This window comes from Diaphorina citri, unplaced genomic scaffold, assembly GCF_000475195.1.
Source record: "Diaphorina citri unplaced genomic scaffold, Diaci psyllid genome assembly version 1.1 scaffold552, whole genome shotgun sequence".
Lineage (NCBI taxonomy): Eukaryota > Metazoa > Arthropoda > Insecta > Hemiptera > Psyllidae > Diaphorina > Diaphorina citri.
In genome coordinates, this window is record NW_007377986.1 from 35,358 (window position 1) to 52,415 (window position 17,058).

The window sequence follows — 17,058 nt, forward strand, 5'->3', positions numbered from 1 at the left end:
GCTCTTTTCACAGCTGAGGCCATGGATGCCGTCAGAGTTCACTGTGCGACCGCACTGACAGGTGAAAGGTGTGGTGATGGTGCAGCCGAGACGAAGGGCGACGCTGGTGTGGAATGATGAGCTGTCGAGCAAGGTTCCGATTTGGCTTGAAGTTTCTACTACTTTTTTTTATTGACTCGATAGAAATAAAACCCCATCACTAAACAAGAGGAACTTCTTAGATATTTGATATACTAGTGAAAATGGAATAGTACCTGAATTGCCCATATTGAACGTTATTATTTCATTAAGAATACCACACAATGTATCTAAAGCCCTGTTGTTAACTTCCTTCTTTACGTAGTTAGCTACTCAAATCGTTCAACAAACAGTTCTTACAAAACTTGGATGCCATGACAAAAAAGAGGGAAATTTCGGATATTCAAAGATAAAAGATGGAGAGTATAAAATTCTACACTTATTCTTTGTTTATTTAAAAGATTTTGAGTTATTTTTCTAGAAAATGGACTATGGAAATTTCGTTTAACAACTTCAACCGCTCACAGCTCATGTAGTTAGTTCTTTCTCGTCAATTTTTCTTGACTATTCGATGTACGACCGTTTAGCTGGATATGACAGAAACATTCTTACAACCTAATAATATTAATCAACAATGTTGTAAAAAAAGTTTTAAATCCTTTTCAAGGATCCAATGAAATAATTGAGGGCATTTTTTGTTCTTTAATATTGACCCTGGGTTAGATCAAGGGTCAAAACTATATTTTTTACTGCTGAAAAGATAGGGATCTTAAATAAATAATATGGATTAGTATCCAGAACGCAGAACTATAATTTTAATCATGTTAAGAACACTTGCTTATCATAAGATTATTATATCTAATAAACAAGTAGGTACGAGGAATTTCTGTAGTTATGTTCGAATTTGTTTTAAATCCTTTTCAAGGATCCAATGAAATAATTGAGGGCATTTTTTGTTCTTTAATATTGACCCTGGGTTAGATCAAGGAGTTTTAAATCCTTTTCAAGGATCCAATGAAATAATTGAGGGCATTTTTTGTTCTTTAATATTGACCCTGGGTTAGATCAAGGGTCAAAACTATATTTTTTACTGCTGAAAAGATAGGGATCTTAAATAAATAATATGGATTAGTATCCAGAACCCAGAACTATAATTTTTATCATGTTAAGAACACTTGCTTATCATAAGATTATTATATCTAATAAACAAGTAGGTACGAGGAATTTCTGTAGTTATGTTCGAATTTCAAATTTTTTCTCCTCTAAATTTATAAGTAAGTAATTAAGTTAGCACTTTATTAGATAAACTGTGTTTGAAGGTTTGACTTTTTGCTGTGTCTTTGATGTTGTTCGAAATCTGATAAGAATGTCACTTTAGATCATTTTTTTCTCCTCTAAAATGATAAGTAAGTAATTAAGTTAGCAATTTATTAGATAAACTGTGTTTGAAGGTTTGACTTTTTGCTGTGTCTTTGATGTTGTTCGAAATCTGATAAGAATGTCACTTTAGATCATTTGAATACTAAGTGGTTTTAATTTCACAGGGTCAATTCGTTAATTAGGTAGATGTACAATCATTATTTACTACCGATTTAGATTTCTATTGATTTAACGATTCTATATGTAATGAAAAGCAAAGGAAATTTCAACATCCCCTAAGAATCCCTAGCTACCTGGACGTATTTAAAATGTAAGAAGAAAGAACAAAAAACTTCGAATTATGCAGAATGCCTTGGTAACACTGACTGAAATCATTGAAAATAAACAACATTTAAAGTAAAAATAAACAATATTTAAAGTAGGTATAAAAAGTAATTACAAAAGAACTTACTCCCAGAACTCCTTGACAGGGTCGGTAAGTACACGTGTAGACACATTTTTCTGGTTGATGTAGCAGTACATTTCCTTACTGTACAAAGTACTAGTGGCGTTCCAACATTTGAGACCCACCCGTTCGTACGTTATGTAGGAAGAAAGAACAAAAAACTTCGAATTATGCAGAATGCCTTAGTAACACTGACTGAAATAATTGAAAATAAACAACATTTAAAGTAAAAATTTAGAATAGAATTTAGAATATACCCTGTTTATACTGCCAGAATGAGACTGAAAAGTCCCTTTACTCCCGCAGTCTCAAATAAACAATATTTAAAGTAGGTATAAAAAGTAATTACAAAAGAACTTACTCCCAGAACTCCTTGACCGGGTCGGTAAGTACACGTGTAGATACATTTTTCTGGTTGATGTAGCAGTACATTTCCTTACTGTACAAAGTACTAGTGGCGTTCCAACATTTGAGACCCACCCGTTCGTACGGATTGACGCAGTTCTTTGTATTCCAAAAGTTGTTGCAGTTTCTCCAGGGAACATCTGACAGGAAAAAAAGGAAAATGAAATGAACTCCAGGTCTACTACACTCTCCCGTTTTATGTTGCATGAATATTATGGAATTTTTAACTGTGTCAAACCGAATGCTCGTCACAAATGTCGTTTCCCAATTATTACACCTAGATAACACAAAAAGCCCATTCTGAGGCTTAGGTTTTGGGGCAATTTGCCCCAAGGGATGGTTTAAGGTTATACGAATCTACACCTAGATAAGTTTTACCACTTGAATCGGACTAGAACTACCAACCTCCAGATCCAAAGTCCAACGAGTTAACCACTGAGGTTAGTTATGTTACATGAATATTGGTCTTCTGCACAAGCAGGAAAAACGTTCGAAAACGAACCTGAGGGTAGTTTACCAATGGAGTAAGAGTCAGTCCAGGAGGTTCTGTTTTCCTGAAGAGAGTCTATTCATACTATTGTTGAAAAGGGGGTGGCCTCAGTGGAGAAAAAGCCATAGTGGGAAATGTCATACAAGAAAAATTCACAGAGTACACCCTCTTGAAAAGTAAAAAGTCGTTCGTACGGATTGACGCAGTTCTTTGTATTCCAAAAGTTGTTGCAGTTTCTCCAGGGAACATCTGACAGGAAAGAAAGAGAGAGAAACATTTGTTTAATAACCAATAAAGCATCAGCTTCCAGCCTATGACTGGTTGCACATCACAGCCAAAACCATCATTCCATTGGAAATCTTCATTCTCGTGGGGGAAATGGAATTAACTCCAGGTCTACTACACTCTCCCGTTTTATGCATGAATATTATGGAATTTTTAACTGTGTCAAACCGAATGCTCATCAGAAATGTCGTTTCCCAATTATTACACCTAGATAACACAAAAAGCCCACTCTAAGGCTTAGGTTTAGGGGCAATTTGCCCCAAGGGATGGGTTAAGGTTATACGAATCTACACCTAGATAAGTTTCACCACTTGAATTGGACTAGAACTACCAACCTCCAGATCCAAAGTCCAACGAGTTAACCACTGAGGTTAGTTATGTTACATGAATATTGGTCTCCTGCGCAAGCACAAGCAGGAAAAACGTCCGAAAACGAACCTGAGGGTAGTTTACCAATGGAGTAAGAGTCAGTTCAGGAGGTTCTGTTTTCCTGAAGAGAGTCTATTCATACTATTGTTGAAAAGGGGGGTGGCCTCAGTGGAGAAAAAGCCATAGTGGGAAATGTCATACAAGAAAAATTCACAGAGTACACCCTCTTGAAAAGTAAAAAGTTCAAAACTCACCTGTTCGGAGTGACATGAAGAAATAGAACACTGCCCAGGCTAGGATGACAATGTAGTAGATGTTCATCCAACAGGACATGACGGCAGCGGCATAGCCAACTCCTGGAAATTCAAATATGTATATTGAATGAGATGAAAACTCCTTTACCCCTCGTTTCTTATAATACCCCTTCAATTTCATTACCTAATTAGCTTCATCAGCTAATAATTAGCTTTATCATCCAATGATATTTCTTAGAAAATCGTCTCGCGTCTCGTTGGGCGGGAAAAGTAATCAGCTTAATTAATATTTCGGCGTCATTACCTAATTAGCTTCATCAGCTAATACTTAGCTTTATCATCCAATGATATTTCTTAGAAAATCGTCTCGCGTCTCGTTGGGCGGGAAAAGTAATCAGCTTAATTAATATTTCGGCCATTTATCTCCAAATTAAATTTCTACAGATAATCTTCAAAATTCAAAGTTTAATATATCTAACTTGGGAAAACAAAATACTTTGATCTATCATGGATATTGGACGTGAACTTACTAATACCAAGGACCCACCTTTGAATATGGGCGCTATTTTGAAGACACCCAGTCCGCCCACGGACAACATCTGTCCGAGTGCTAGCTCCATAAAGAACATGGGCATTCCGGCCAGAATCGCCGTCAGCAAATAGGGCACGAGGAAGGCCCCGCCTCCGTTTTTGTAGCATAAGTAGGGAAACCGCCAGACATTCCCGAGCCCGATGGCCAGTCCTATGACGGAGAGGATAAAATCTAGCTTGGACCCCCAGGTTCCACGCTCGGGCAGATCGTCTTTGCTTGGCTTGGTAGGGCTAGTACCCCCGTACTGATTCAGTTCCAGGTTCAGGATTTGGTCGCCAGTGTCGACCGGGGATTTCTTGTTTTCAACCATTTCTTTCCGAGCCCGATGGCCAGTCCTATGACGGAGAGGATAAAATCTAGCTTGGACCCCCAGGTTCCACGTTCGGGCAGATCGTCTTTACTTGGCTTGGTGGGGCTAGTACCCCCGTACTGATTCAGTTCCAGGTTCAGGATTTGGTCGCCAGTGTCGACCGGGGATTTCTTGTTTTCAACCATTTCTTCTTTTGTTTGCTTGTTGCGTCAGACCCAAGATACGTCGCTTGCGGCGTGACTCCTCATATACTACACCTGTGAGGACAGCGAGAAAATATGATCTTTCATTGGATAACGTTCATTATACAGAGAAAATGGAGGAAGGGAAAAATTTATCGTGTATCTAACGTTCTTCCAGAGGATATTGGATAAGCTTCTCCTATATCGTATACAATAATTTTCGGTATTTTTTGGAGATCGTCTGGAAAGAGCATATTCACAAGCATATAACAAGCGAAGCGTACTGAATTTTCATTATTAGTTTAGTAGGTGCTTCATGTTAAAGTCAAAAAACGCGGCACAATAAAACATTTTTAGAATGTAAATGACATCATGACCTGCGACATAAAATTACTGATAGCGAATTCAGACAAAACAGCAATTTGCAATGTGGAATTTTATTTAGTGTAACGTGACGTTAAAAATAACGGAAGAGTCAGAGATAGGTATCATTTTCTTAAAAAATAAAAACACATGATAGTCAAGCTTACTTGACTTTCTCTGGGAAAACAAACACATTTTTTCTGGAAGAGTTCAAGAGAGAGAGAGAATTTTATTTAGTGTAACGTGACGTTAAAAATAACGGGAGAGTCAGAGATAGGTATCATTTTCTTGAAAAATAAAAACACATGATAGTCAAGCTTACTTGACTTTCTCTGGGAAAACAAACACATTTTTTCTGGAAGAGTTCAAGAGAGAGAGAGAGAGGGTAGAGAGAGAGAGAGAGAGAGTGAGGAAAACTAGGTTAATGGTAATCTGTTGGGGTTACATTATTTATCCAAGAGTTAGAATTCCCCCCACGCATTCACTTGTTGCAAAATAGGACACAATTGTTCTTTTATGAAGTAAAAACTGCTCTGAAATCTAAATACGAACAATTTGAACAACAACAGTGTCGAATTTGGCCAGAAAAGCTTGGAGTTTTCTCTAGAACTTGTCGTTTGGGATTTTCCGCCTGTGTACCTACATATTCTTTCAAGTACTCAAATGTAAAGCAAAACTTTGAAATATTTTGCAAATTACTCAAATGAGCAAAACTTTGAAATGTCTTTCAAGTACTTGTAATACTCGTATGGAAAGAAATCGCAACACGAAAGCAAGACAGGATAAACAACTTTCACAATAGAAAACGAGAGAAAAGAACGGACTTTTCTATGATGCAGGGAAATAAAAGAATATCATAGCTAAAGAAGAAAGTAACAATATTTTGTATAGGCATGAAAGGGCGAACATTGAAGGTAGGGGAGTGTAGGGATGTATTGTTACCCTGGATGAGAATGTATCTTTTCATGGTATTGAATGTTGGTGAAGGGTATGAAGGTGAAAATGAATGGATGAAGGTGGATGCTGATGGTAATGAAGGTCGATATATGGAGAGGATGGTAGGAGGTGAAGGATAATGGATGAGCGTGAAAGGTATGGAAGGAAGAGAGTGGATAGTATAGGAGTGAGGGAACGTAGTACGATGATTAATGTTAGGCTAATTGCCTGAACTACTTCCCATACCTGCCTACATAGGTGACTTCATAGGACTATGTAGGAAGGAATTTTATTATGTTTAGTATGAATGCTTGTTCTCAGCAGTATAAGCTTCAAAAAAATACTGAGGTAAAATTATTTATCAACAAAATTGATAAAACAATAATAAAATCATGATCTAAATAATTGATAGCTGGAATTAAAACCACGGCCACCCAAATATGTACCAGATGAGCGCATAACCTGAGCTACCCAAGGCAGGTAGCACCTATTACTCTTTTGCATTGTATGTAGGACACTTCAGTATCGTTATCTCTTTTGTTATCTCTAGGGGGGAGAGGAATTAGCTTGAAACATTTCAATTTTCAACTTTTACCCCTTTCATATTTTCATCCCCATTTCCCGGGGGTTTTCTCCCCCAAACTCCGGGAACAATGCCAAAATAATCCCGCCCATGAGCTATAAGGGAGATATCGGTTATCCGAACATTCCACAATGAAATTCAAATTTCCTGGATTGTGTTGTTGGAATGTTTTATTTATTTAGACTCTTTATGTGTTATGTAGTCAAGGTACACAAATACAAGATACTACAAACAAAGGGCGAAATCTCGAACTGTAGGATAGTGTATCTGCATGCCTCATAGAAAAAGTTCATATTTTATTTTAATCATACAAGAGTAGAAAAGGTTTTAAATAAGTAGGTAGATAGGTACCGACACAGGAAAAGGTTTTATCTCTTTCTGAAAGTCTGTACCATTTTATACTCGTAGGTAGCGACTTAACAAACAAGGCATTTATGAGTCTTTCACATTTTTAGTTTTTCATACTGGGTGAAAGTAATCCAAATCCAAGGTAATAGTGGATGTAAACAAGTCTAGGGACTAATACTGTGAAATTGTAAATTTGAATTTTTTAATATGAACCGAGGCGTGAATAAAAAATAATAATAATAATAAAAAACAAACAACAACAACAACAAAATCAAGTGAAAAATTAACCCGGGACTATGGAAAATTTGATCCCCATCATCCTTTATATTTAGCCAAATGTAAATGGATTTAATGAGACACCTTGTTTGGATAGTGGATGTAAACAAGTCTAGGGACTAATACTGTGAAATTGTAAATTTGAATTTTTTAATATGAACCGAGGCGTGAATAAAAAATAATAATAATAATAAAAAACAAACAACAACAACAACAAAATCAAGTGAAAAATTAACCCGGGACTATGGAAAATTTGATCCCCATCATCCTTTATATTTAGCCAAATGTAAATGGATTTAATGAGTTTTTATTATTATTATTATTATTATTATTATTATTTTAGTAAAACAGATACTGTTTATTTTAGTTTTATAACATCTAATACGTATAGACCTAGGTAGTATAGTCGAATCAAATGAAAATTTGAATTTTGCAACTTTCAAAATTGATTAAATTTTACATATCTACCTACGTGCCTACGATTTTTTTTCCGTGAAATACTAAAATTTCAAACTGTCCCAGTATAAAATACCTATAACTACACACTTTTGCAGAATGTATGCAAATGCTTTTATTATGAATATTTCTGCATGGGTGACTTTTGCGGGGATAGGAAGGTTTAAAATGTACCTATACATAATGCTAATGTACCTATACATAATGCAAAATATTCCGATCTATATATAGGTTATAATCATTGGAAAATAATAATTTAACATAGTGTATAGAGGTATCGTTGCATCTATAGGTAAAAGGAAATAATGGATTCCAGCAGGATTTTATGATATTCCAGATTAAAGGGCCTATTTGTATGGAGAATGTACTGGATAGTAAATATGTAAATAATAATTATTGAAATAGATATTTGAAATTTTCATTTTGGAATGTATCCATACTCTTGATATTACTTACAATATAAATAAATAATCTGGAAAATTTGAGTCCCTTATTTTGTGGTTAAATACCTACTACATCAAATATAATTATTTTCTCAAATATGTACTTAATAGTTGGGATCGAAGTATCTAATAATCTGGGGTATCTACTGAATCGCGTTGGAAAAGAAGATTTTTTCGATCAGTAACTGAGAGATCAACTAGAAAACATCATCTTCAACTTTGGACTTTGGTAATTGTGGAAAAGTATTCGCAGCCATCGTAATGAAATCTAAAACCCTAAAGTGGGGATAGGACTATTGGTACTCACCTTGGTTTTTGATGAACTACACAAAATAATCCAAATGTTTGAGGAAATTGTTTGAAATCAATTTTGTTATTTGTTGTTTTACTATGAGAACTATTCACATTACTCCAAGGAACATGAGCACTATCACTATCACTTGAAAACTATCACTCTACAAAATAAGATTTATGTATTTTTCCATTTATTATCATCTATCTATTAAATGGAAAAATATCTCCAGAAATTTAGAGAGATTAAAGTAAGAAAATTATCAATACATAGAGTAAAACTGTTTTCATTTAAAGCAATGAAGAAATACGTTGAATTTCGAAAAATGAAAGATTTATTTATTTATTTTTCCATTTATTATCATCTATCTATTAAATGGAAAAAATATCTCCAGAAATTTATAGAGATTAAAGTAAGAAAATTATCAATACATAGAGTAAAACTGTTTTCATTTAAAGCAATGAAGAAATACGTTGAATTTCGAAAAATGTGTTTGGTATGTTAGGTAACTTCGGTATATGAATCGTCAATATGGACACATTTGCCAAGGGTTTGGTGTTTTGGAAATGATGTGACAAAAGAAGTAGAACAGGAGGAAGAAGAAGGAGGAGGAGGAGAATAAATCTAGGTAGATAGGTAAACACGTGGGTAGAAAATAAGAAACGACGAATGAGAAAATACGAGGAATTTCAAGAACTTGTCGTTTGGGATTTTCCGCCTGTGTACCTTACATATTCTTTCAAGTACTCAAATGTTAAGCAAAACTTTGAAATATTTTACAAATTACTCATATGAGCAAAACTTTGAAATGTCTTTCAAGTACTCGTAATACTCGTATGGAAAGAAATCGCAACACGAAAGCAAGACAGGATAAACAACTTTCACAATAAAAAACGAGAGAAAAGAACGGACTTCTCTATGATGCAGGGAAATAAAAGAATATCATAGCTAAAGAAGAAAGTAACAATGTTTTGTATAGGCATGAAAGGGCGAACATTGAAGGTAGGGGAGTGTAGGGATGTATTGTTACCCTGGATGAGAATGTATCTTTTCATGGTATTGAATGTTGGTGAAGGGTATGGAGGTGAAAGTGAATGGATGAAGGTGGATGCTTGATGGTATTGAAGGTCGATATATGGAGAGGATGGTAGGAGGTGAAGGATAATGGATGAGCGTGAAAGATATGGAAGGAAGAGAGTGGATAGTATAGGAGTGAGGGAACGTAGTACGATGATTAATGTAAGGCTAATTGCCTGAACTACTTCCCATACCTGCCTACATAGGTGACTTCATAGGACTATGTAGGAAGGAATTTTATTATGTTTAGTATGAATGCTTGTTCTCAGCAGTATAAGCTTCAAAAAAATACTGAGGTAAAATTATTTATCAACAAAATTGATAAAACAATAATAAAATCATGATCTAAATAATTGATAGCTGGAATTAAAACCACGGCCACCCAAATATGTACCAGATGAGCGCATAGCCTGAGCTACCCAAGGCAGGTAGCACCTATTACTCTTTTGCATTGTATGTAGGACACTTCAGTATCGTTATCTCTTTTGTTATCTCTAGGGGGGAGAGGAATTAGCTTGAAACATTTCAATTTTCAACTTTTACCCCTTTCATATTTTCATCCCCATTTCCCGGGGGTTTTCTCCCCCAAACTCCGGGAACAATGCCAAAATAATCCCGCCCATGAGCTATAAGGGAGATATCGGTTATCCGAACATTCCACAATGAAATTCAAATTTCCTGGATTGTGTTGTTGGAATGTTTTATTTATTTAGACTCTTTATGTGTTATGTAGTCAAGGTACACAAATACAAGATACTACAAACAAAGGCGAAATCTCTATTTTTAAATTCTTAGATAGGTCAAATACCTGCAATTTGAACAAAAAGGTCCAAAAATAGACCAGTATTAAGTCAATTGCTAACTGTAAATCCTTTAACAGTTCATATGGAGTAGAAATGAACAGCTGATGAAGTGAAAAAATAAGCTATATAGCATGCAATCCTCTTTACGTGTTACAGGAATGTAAACAGGAAGCTGAGAGTAATCAAGATACTTTCAAGCGGAATAACATTCTCGAGAGAAAAGTTTACATTTCTAAAGCATTTGATCTCAAGAATATTTTGAAGTGTGAAACATTCATAGCTGTTATTCTCATATAAAATAGTATACTCGTATGTAAAATAACAAGTACGAAACATTCATAGCTATTATTCTCATATAAAATAGTATACTCGTATGTAAAATAACAAGTAGGTACCTACCTAGCTATTATAATTATGACTTATTATTGCAATGCTTTTGAATGACATAGATATGGCTAAAGAACGGTGCAATTTGTCGTTTTCTCGTGAAAAGAAATACAAGGCTTAATTATATTTGCTTTCTCTAATTCCACGCTTCCAAGTACAGGAAAAAGTGAAATTTCATTTACAAATCAAGCATAAGGACATTCAAATGCAAGAGAATATGGCAAACAAAAACAATATATTTAGAACAGTCAATGAGGCAATTGAGGCGCACCATGGCATGCAATCTAATTTTTAGAATCAAATAAATGATAGTTGTTTATTTTTAAAAGACAAACATAAAAAAAAAAAAAAAATGTTTTCCTCGTTTCCAAATCTTCAATTACGTTCAAAAACACTTAATCATTACGTTAACTGTAAATTTACTGACCGAAATAAAATCCTTGAGGACAAATCCAGAATTACGACGACCTCGGTTTATGATCCCTATACCATAATGGAGGAAAATGCTAAAGAGTATTGTACTAAGCTTTTAAATTAACTGCCCTTACAAATGAGTGGGTCCTGGCCCGGTGCCAGACTTGCCCTAACCATCAGTTTCTTCAAATTTGAGATAATGAGACCTAAAGTTGGGCCCAAAATTTTTAAACCTGAAAATGAAGTATTCCAGCAAATCATAGTATTTCACGTCATCTAGACATTTGGAAACCATGGTTTTCTATGCTGGGAAACAGACTCTTTTTTAGTACTTCCTCCTAATGGAGGTAGCTCGAAATTTTCAAATTTGTTGGGTTAGGCAAGTCTGGCACCGGACCACTCAAATTACCTAAAAGACAGAAAGAATAGTTTTGTATCTCCAATTAGATAGATATTATAATGTAAGAAATATTGACCTTCTGCCTATAGGTAGGTACGAGCATGCTTTTTTTACGTTAACAACTCAACAAAAGAGTCGTTGCGGAAACCATTGAACTTCAATTAACGTTTCAACGATTTGTACGTTAGAGCCTTCCGAAAATGTAAGCATGGATTCCAACATCTTATTTTAACAGTAGGTACATACATAATAACTATAGGTTATAAATGATACAACAAAGTAGAATGGTAGAGATTGCCCAAGGGAAAAAATTTCCACCTTTTTGTTTGTAGTTTCTGTAGGTCCTCAGTTGTGTACACATAAAAAAAAAAAAAAAATCAAATATATAAAAATGAATATTTATTTGTTTGTGTATGTTTCGGAAATTTATGCCCTGCTGGCCAAACCGCTCATCCGATTGCTATGAAACATTGTCAACTTATTGCTTGCACTCCCGTGATGGCTGTAGGCTATTTTCCGGTTCGTTTTTGTTAAGCTACGCCGAGCAAGACCACTAAATGGATTAGTGACATGAACGGCCATGCCTTAAGGATTTACTAGCAGAAATCCGGAGCGAAGCGACGGACTTCGGCTAGTAATAAATAAAATAAAGATTTAATAAATGATAAAATTATGAACAGAAGTCTTTGCACACCTTGTTTGGACTGCACTACTGCAGAGTTAAAGGGATTTTTCATTCCTATCCCAATAGCACAAACAAGGTAGGTACCTATATTCTATTTTGTTTTGAAAACATCGGTCATAAAACAAGAGAATCCAGGCCTGTTCAAAATATCAATTGAATCCAGTAATGAATAAAATTTAATAAATGATAATATTATGAACAGAAGTCTTTGCACACCTTGTTTGGACTGCAGAGGTAAAGGGATTTTTCAATCTTATCCCAATAGCACAAGCAAGGTAGGTAGGTATATTCTATTTTGTTTTGAAAACATCGGTCATAAAACAAGAGAATCCAGGCCTGTTCAAAATATCAATTGAATCCAGTAATGAATAAGATCAGAGGGACATCTGTTTGTGCTAAACACCTTACTCCATGTGCACCTACTTGTTCTGTGGGTGTGAATTAATTACCACAATCAAGCAGAATTAATTCAAATTGAATGACATATTTTCAAATTAAATGATATATGGGAAATGTCCCTCAGTTTCTAAGGAAACGGGTTGAAGACATTCTCGATATCTATTCTTGTTTTATTTTTCAATAGTTTTCTTGAAAATTTGAAAACCTCCGAAGATTGTAGGTAATACTTGTGGCCTATCAACAATTTCTAAGGAAACGGGTTGAAAACACTCTCGATATCTATTCTTGTTTTATTTTTCAATAGTTTTCTTGAAAATTTGAAAACCTCCGAAGATTGTAGGTAATACTTGTGGCCTATCAGAATAAGGGGAAAAACCCCTTTGAAACAGAGCCGAAACAAAAATAAATGTAGGTCCTACACAGTAAGAGGAGCTACCCAGGTAATTTAATACTAGAGTGGGGTAAAATTATTCAAGAGGTACCTACAGCTTTCATGGAATTTCAAAAGTTTAATAAACTATGAAGAACAAAATGTGGAAAACTTGGTTGGGAAGGGGAGCAATTGTTGCTGGCATACAATAGCATACAGTACACAATACCGAATGTACGATACTAGTAAAGCTCAGCAACAGACTCTTCTGGATGTTTGCCAAAATTAGTTCGAAATTTTTGAATTTGAAAAGTTCCAAGTACCAGCTTTTTTTTCTCTGCCGTAAAGAGCTTTATTGAATTTTATTTCCCACAGTACCTAATACCTATTATAGTAGATATGCTAATGATTTACGAGTAATAGCTATCATTCTAAGAGGGGTTAGGTGAAATTTTGACAGTTTAGCAGGAAGTTAAAATAAGATAGAAAATAAACTCAATTTGAAGTTGCAAAAAAAAGTACATAAAGGTATTAACAAATTTATACATATAAAATTTAGATTTCCGTAGGAGTTCTTTTGAAAACAGCAAATAAGTATCTCTAGTATCTAAAGTTGTTGACTTTCAGCTTTTCTCTGAGCTTGAATTCTTTCTTACCTTCTGACAATGAAAGTAAATCTGTGGTCTAGCCGAACATGTCTATCGAGCCCCAACATTGCGAATCTCCTCTGTTCTAATCATAGCCTGAAACAATGGAGGGAAAATGTGCTGTTATAATTATGTACAACTTAGATATAATTATGTACATACAGATTTGATATCATCCCATAACAGGGAATTTTACGTTTTCAAAGAAAAAAAAATAATAATAAAAAAATCGATAGAAAATGATCTTTCTAAATTTGACGAGGAAAATCTAAAATGGGTAAAATTAAGATATTATCATAATCCATTTACCTCAGGTACCATAAAGATTCTATCTACACAAAACACAGTAAATACCTACGCAAGTTTTGAGGTGAACTGAAGATAATAAAAAAATCGATAGAAAATGATCTTTCTAAATTTGACGAGGAAAATCTAAAATGGGTAAAATTAAGATATCATAATCCATTTACCTCAGGTACCATAAAGATTCTATCTACACAAAACACAGTAAATACCTACGCAAGTTTTGAGGTGAACTGAATTTCTAAAGTCGTGAAATTTGTACGTTACTCTGTGGAATGTAAAAGTGGGAATTTTAATTGTGTTTTTCTGAAATTACTTCAGCGGTTTGTTTCGTTTCAAATGTAGTGAATAAATTATTTTTTCTTCCATATCTATCACGTTTCCAGGTGGGTAGGTAGGTACCTGAGAATTTATTACAGCGGATGAGGGAAAAACTAAAAAGTTTGGACCTTAAACGTTCGAAAGCTTTCTTCACTTTTCCCCATCAATAATAATTTTACAGTGAGAGAAAAATTGTAACTCAGCTCACAGTGTCGCTTAGAGAACTGTTTTTCTGTAGGTACATTGCAATTGAAAACTTTTACTGTGGAAAAAATCATAAAACTATTGTATTGAACTGTAGGACAGCTCACAGTGTCGCTTAGGCTTAGAGAACTGTTTTTCTGTAGGTACATTGCAATTGAAAACTTTTACTGTGGAAAAAATCATAAAACTATTGTATTGAACTGTAGGATAAGTTAACAGTAAAAAATAACTCAAATGTACATAAAAGAAGAGGATTTCATGTGCTGTAATTATTACAGTGTAATACATGGAAAAAAAGTCAAATTTTGGAAAGTTGAAGAAAATCTAATTATGTAGGTACTTCAAAATTCTCATCTCCTTAAAGGATACAAAGAAAATTTAGGCTAAACAACATAGATAAAATTTTACAGATAAAAAGCCTACAGGAAAATCTATGAGGGTTCAATTTCTTTGATAATGATTTCATAACGTTCTAGCATTTTCCTGTTCAAAATTATCACTAACAATGTGGGTACTAAGATATTTTAACAGTTTGAAACCCCCCTTTAGATAACAAGACCAGATTTGAAAGTTTAAAACTCATTTTCTGGAAATTACAAAATTGCGCCCTCATTTTTCTTCCGTAAGTCTAAGCTGTATTATAGACGATCGCTATAATATAGTCGCGGGCTGTAAACAGATTTCACCTTTTGCGACTCATGTGAAAACCCCATAATCAGTTGCAGCCTAAAGTAGTTCTATCTCATTTGAGATCACAATCAGATAAGAAGATTTAACAGAGCTTTGCTTGTTCTTTGACACTAACCCTAATTTCCTACTGATTAGCAATAGGAATGTTTACACCTCATTATAGCTTGGACAATGCATCTTTTTGTAGTTTCTTTCTACTAATAGAATCTCTAGATTTTTAATAGACAATCATAACTATTTTTCCCTCTCATTTAGTCGGTGGTTGATATGTCACCCCCTACTGAAGTGTCCTATTATATTATCATATTTTCCTGGGACCTGACTGCAGTCCATCCATGGAAATATATGTACACATTTTTATGAGAAACCAATAGATTTCTCCTCCCTATTTAAATTAACGCGTAAACGGCATAGTTGGCAATACCACATCGGTTGTTTCCTCGCTTTAGGTACATGTAACCATTATCCCCCCAATGGTGGCTCCGTAAACACTCCAGCAGGTATTTTCAAAGTAAGGGGTGTTCTAAAAATCACGGGTAGTCGCGGTCATTTATTTATTCGGAATCTTGAGATACGAAACACTCCAGCAGGTATTTTCAAAGTAAGGGGTGTTCTAAAAATCACGGGTAGTCGCGGTCATTTATTTATTCGGAATCTTGAGATAGCGAAATCTCTATTTTTAAATTCTTAGATAGATCAAATACCTGCAATTTTATTAGAACAAAAAAGGTCCAAAAATAGACCAGTATTAAGTCAATTGCTAACTGTAAATCCTCAGTTCATATGGAGTAGAAATGAACAGCTGATGAAGTGAAAAAATAAGCTATATAGCATGCAATCCTCTTTACGTGTTACAGGAATGTAAACAGGAAGCTGAGAGTAATCAAGATACTTTCAAGCGGAATAACATTCTCGAGAGAAAAGTTTACATTTCTAAAGCATTTGATCTCAAGAATATTTTGAAGTGTGAAACATTCATAGCTGTTATTCTCATATAAAATAGTATACTCGTATGAAAAATAACAAGTAGGTACCTACCTTGCTATTATACTTATGACTTATTATTAAAATGCTTTTGAATGACATAGATATGGCTAAAGAACGGTGCAATTTGTCGTTTTCTCGTGAAAAGAAATACAAGGCTTAATTATATTTGCTTTCTCTAATTCCACGCTTCCAAGTACAGGAAAAAGTGAAATTTCATTTACAAATCAAGCATAAGGACATTCAAATGCAAGAGAATATGGCAAACAAAAACAATATATTTAGAACAGTCAATGAGGCAATTGAGGCGCACCATGGCATGCAATCTAATTTTTAGAATCAAATAAATGATAGTTGTTTATTTTTAAAAGACAAACATAAAAAAAAAAAAAAAATGTTTTTCCTCGTTTCCAAATCTTCAATTACGTTCAAAACACTTAATCATTACGTAACTGTAAATTTACTGACCGAAATAAAATCCTTGAAGGACAAATCCAGAATTACGAACTCGGTTTATACCATAATGGAGGAAAATGCTAAAGAGTATTGTACTAAGCTTTTAAATTAACTGCCTTACAAATGAGTGGTCCGGTGCCAGACTTGCCTAACCATCAGTTTCTTCAAATTGAGATAATGAGACCTAAAGTTGGGCCAAATTTTTAAACCCTGAAATGAAGTATTCCAGCAACATAGTATTTCACGTCATCAGACATTTGGAAACATGGTTTTCTATGCTGGGAACAGATCTTTTTTAGTACTTCCTCCTAATGGAGGTAGCTCGAAATTTTCAAATTTGTGGGTTAGGCAAGTCTGGCACCGGACCACCTATTTCATGTCATCAGACATTTGGAAACATAGTTTTCGATGCTGGGAACAGATCTTTTTTAGTACTTCCTCCTAATGGAGGTAGCTCGAAATTTTCAAATTTGTGGGTTAGGCAAGTCTGG

General features: G+C 34.6%; 2 protein-coding genes across 4 annotated transcripts in view; both read right to left on the reverse strand.

Moving 5' to 3' along the window:
- The window catches only part of LOC103509991 (sodium- and chloride-dependent GABA transporter 1-like), a 19,893-nt gene extending 15,345 nt beyond the window's left edge, over positions 1–4,548 (reverse strand). The window contains exons 1-3 of the mRNA XM_026824167.1: positions 4,194–4,548; positions 3,647–3,748; positions 2,205–2,388 (exon numbers count right to left, since the gene is read on the reverse strand). Coding sequence (XP_026679968.1) covers positions 2,205–2,388; positions 3,647–3,748; positions 4,194–4,548 — 641 coding nt within the window. The remainder of the gene's footprint in view (positions 1–2,204; positions 2,389–3,646; positions 3,749–4,193) is intronic.
- Positions 4,549–4,670: 122 nt separating this feature from the next.
- LOC103509990 (trophozoite cysteine proteinase-like) overlaps positions 4,671–17,058 on the reverse strand; it is a 28,957-nt gene continuing 16,569 nt past the window's right edge. For 2 of the 3 annotated variants that reach the window (XM_008474623.3, XM_026824174.1), the window contains one exon: positions 15,279–15,587. In XM_008474623.3, coding sequence (XP_008472845.1) covers positions 15,517–15,587 — 71 coding nt within the window. In that variant the 3' untranslated portion in view covers positions 15,279–15,516. Of the gene's footprint in view, positions 4,806–13,618; positions 13,706–15,278; positions 15,588–17,058 lie in introns of those variants that run through there. The other variant, XM_008474624.3, reaches the window with a different exon arrangement.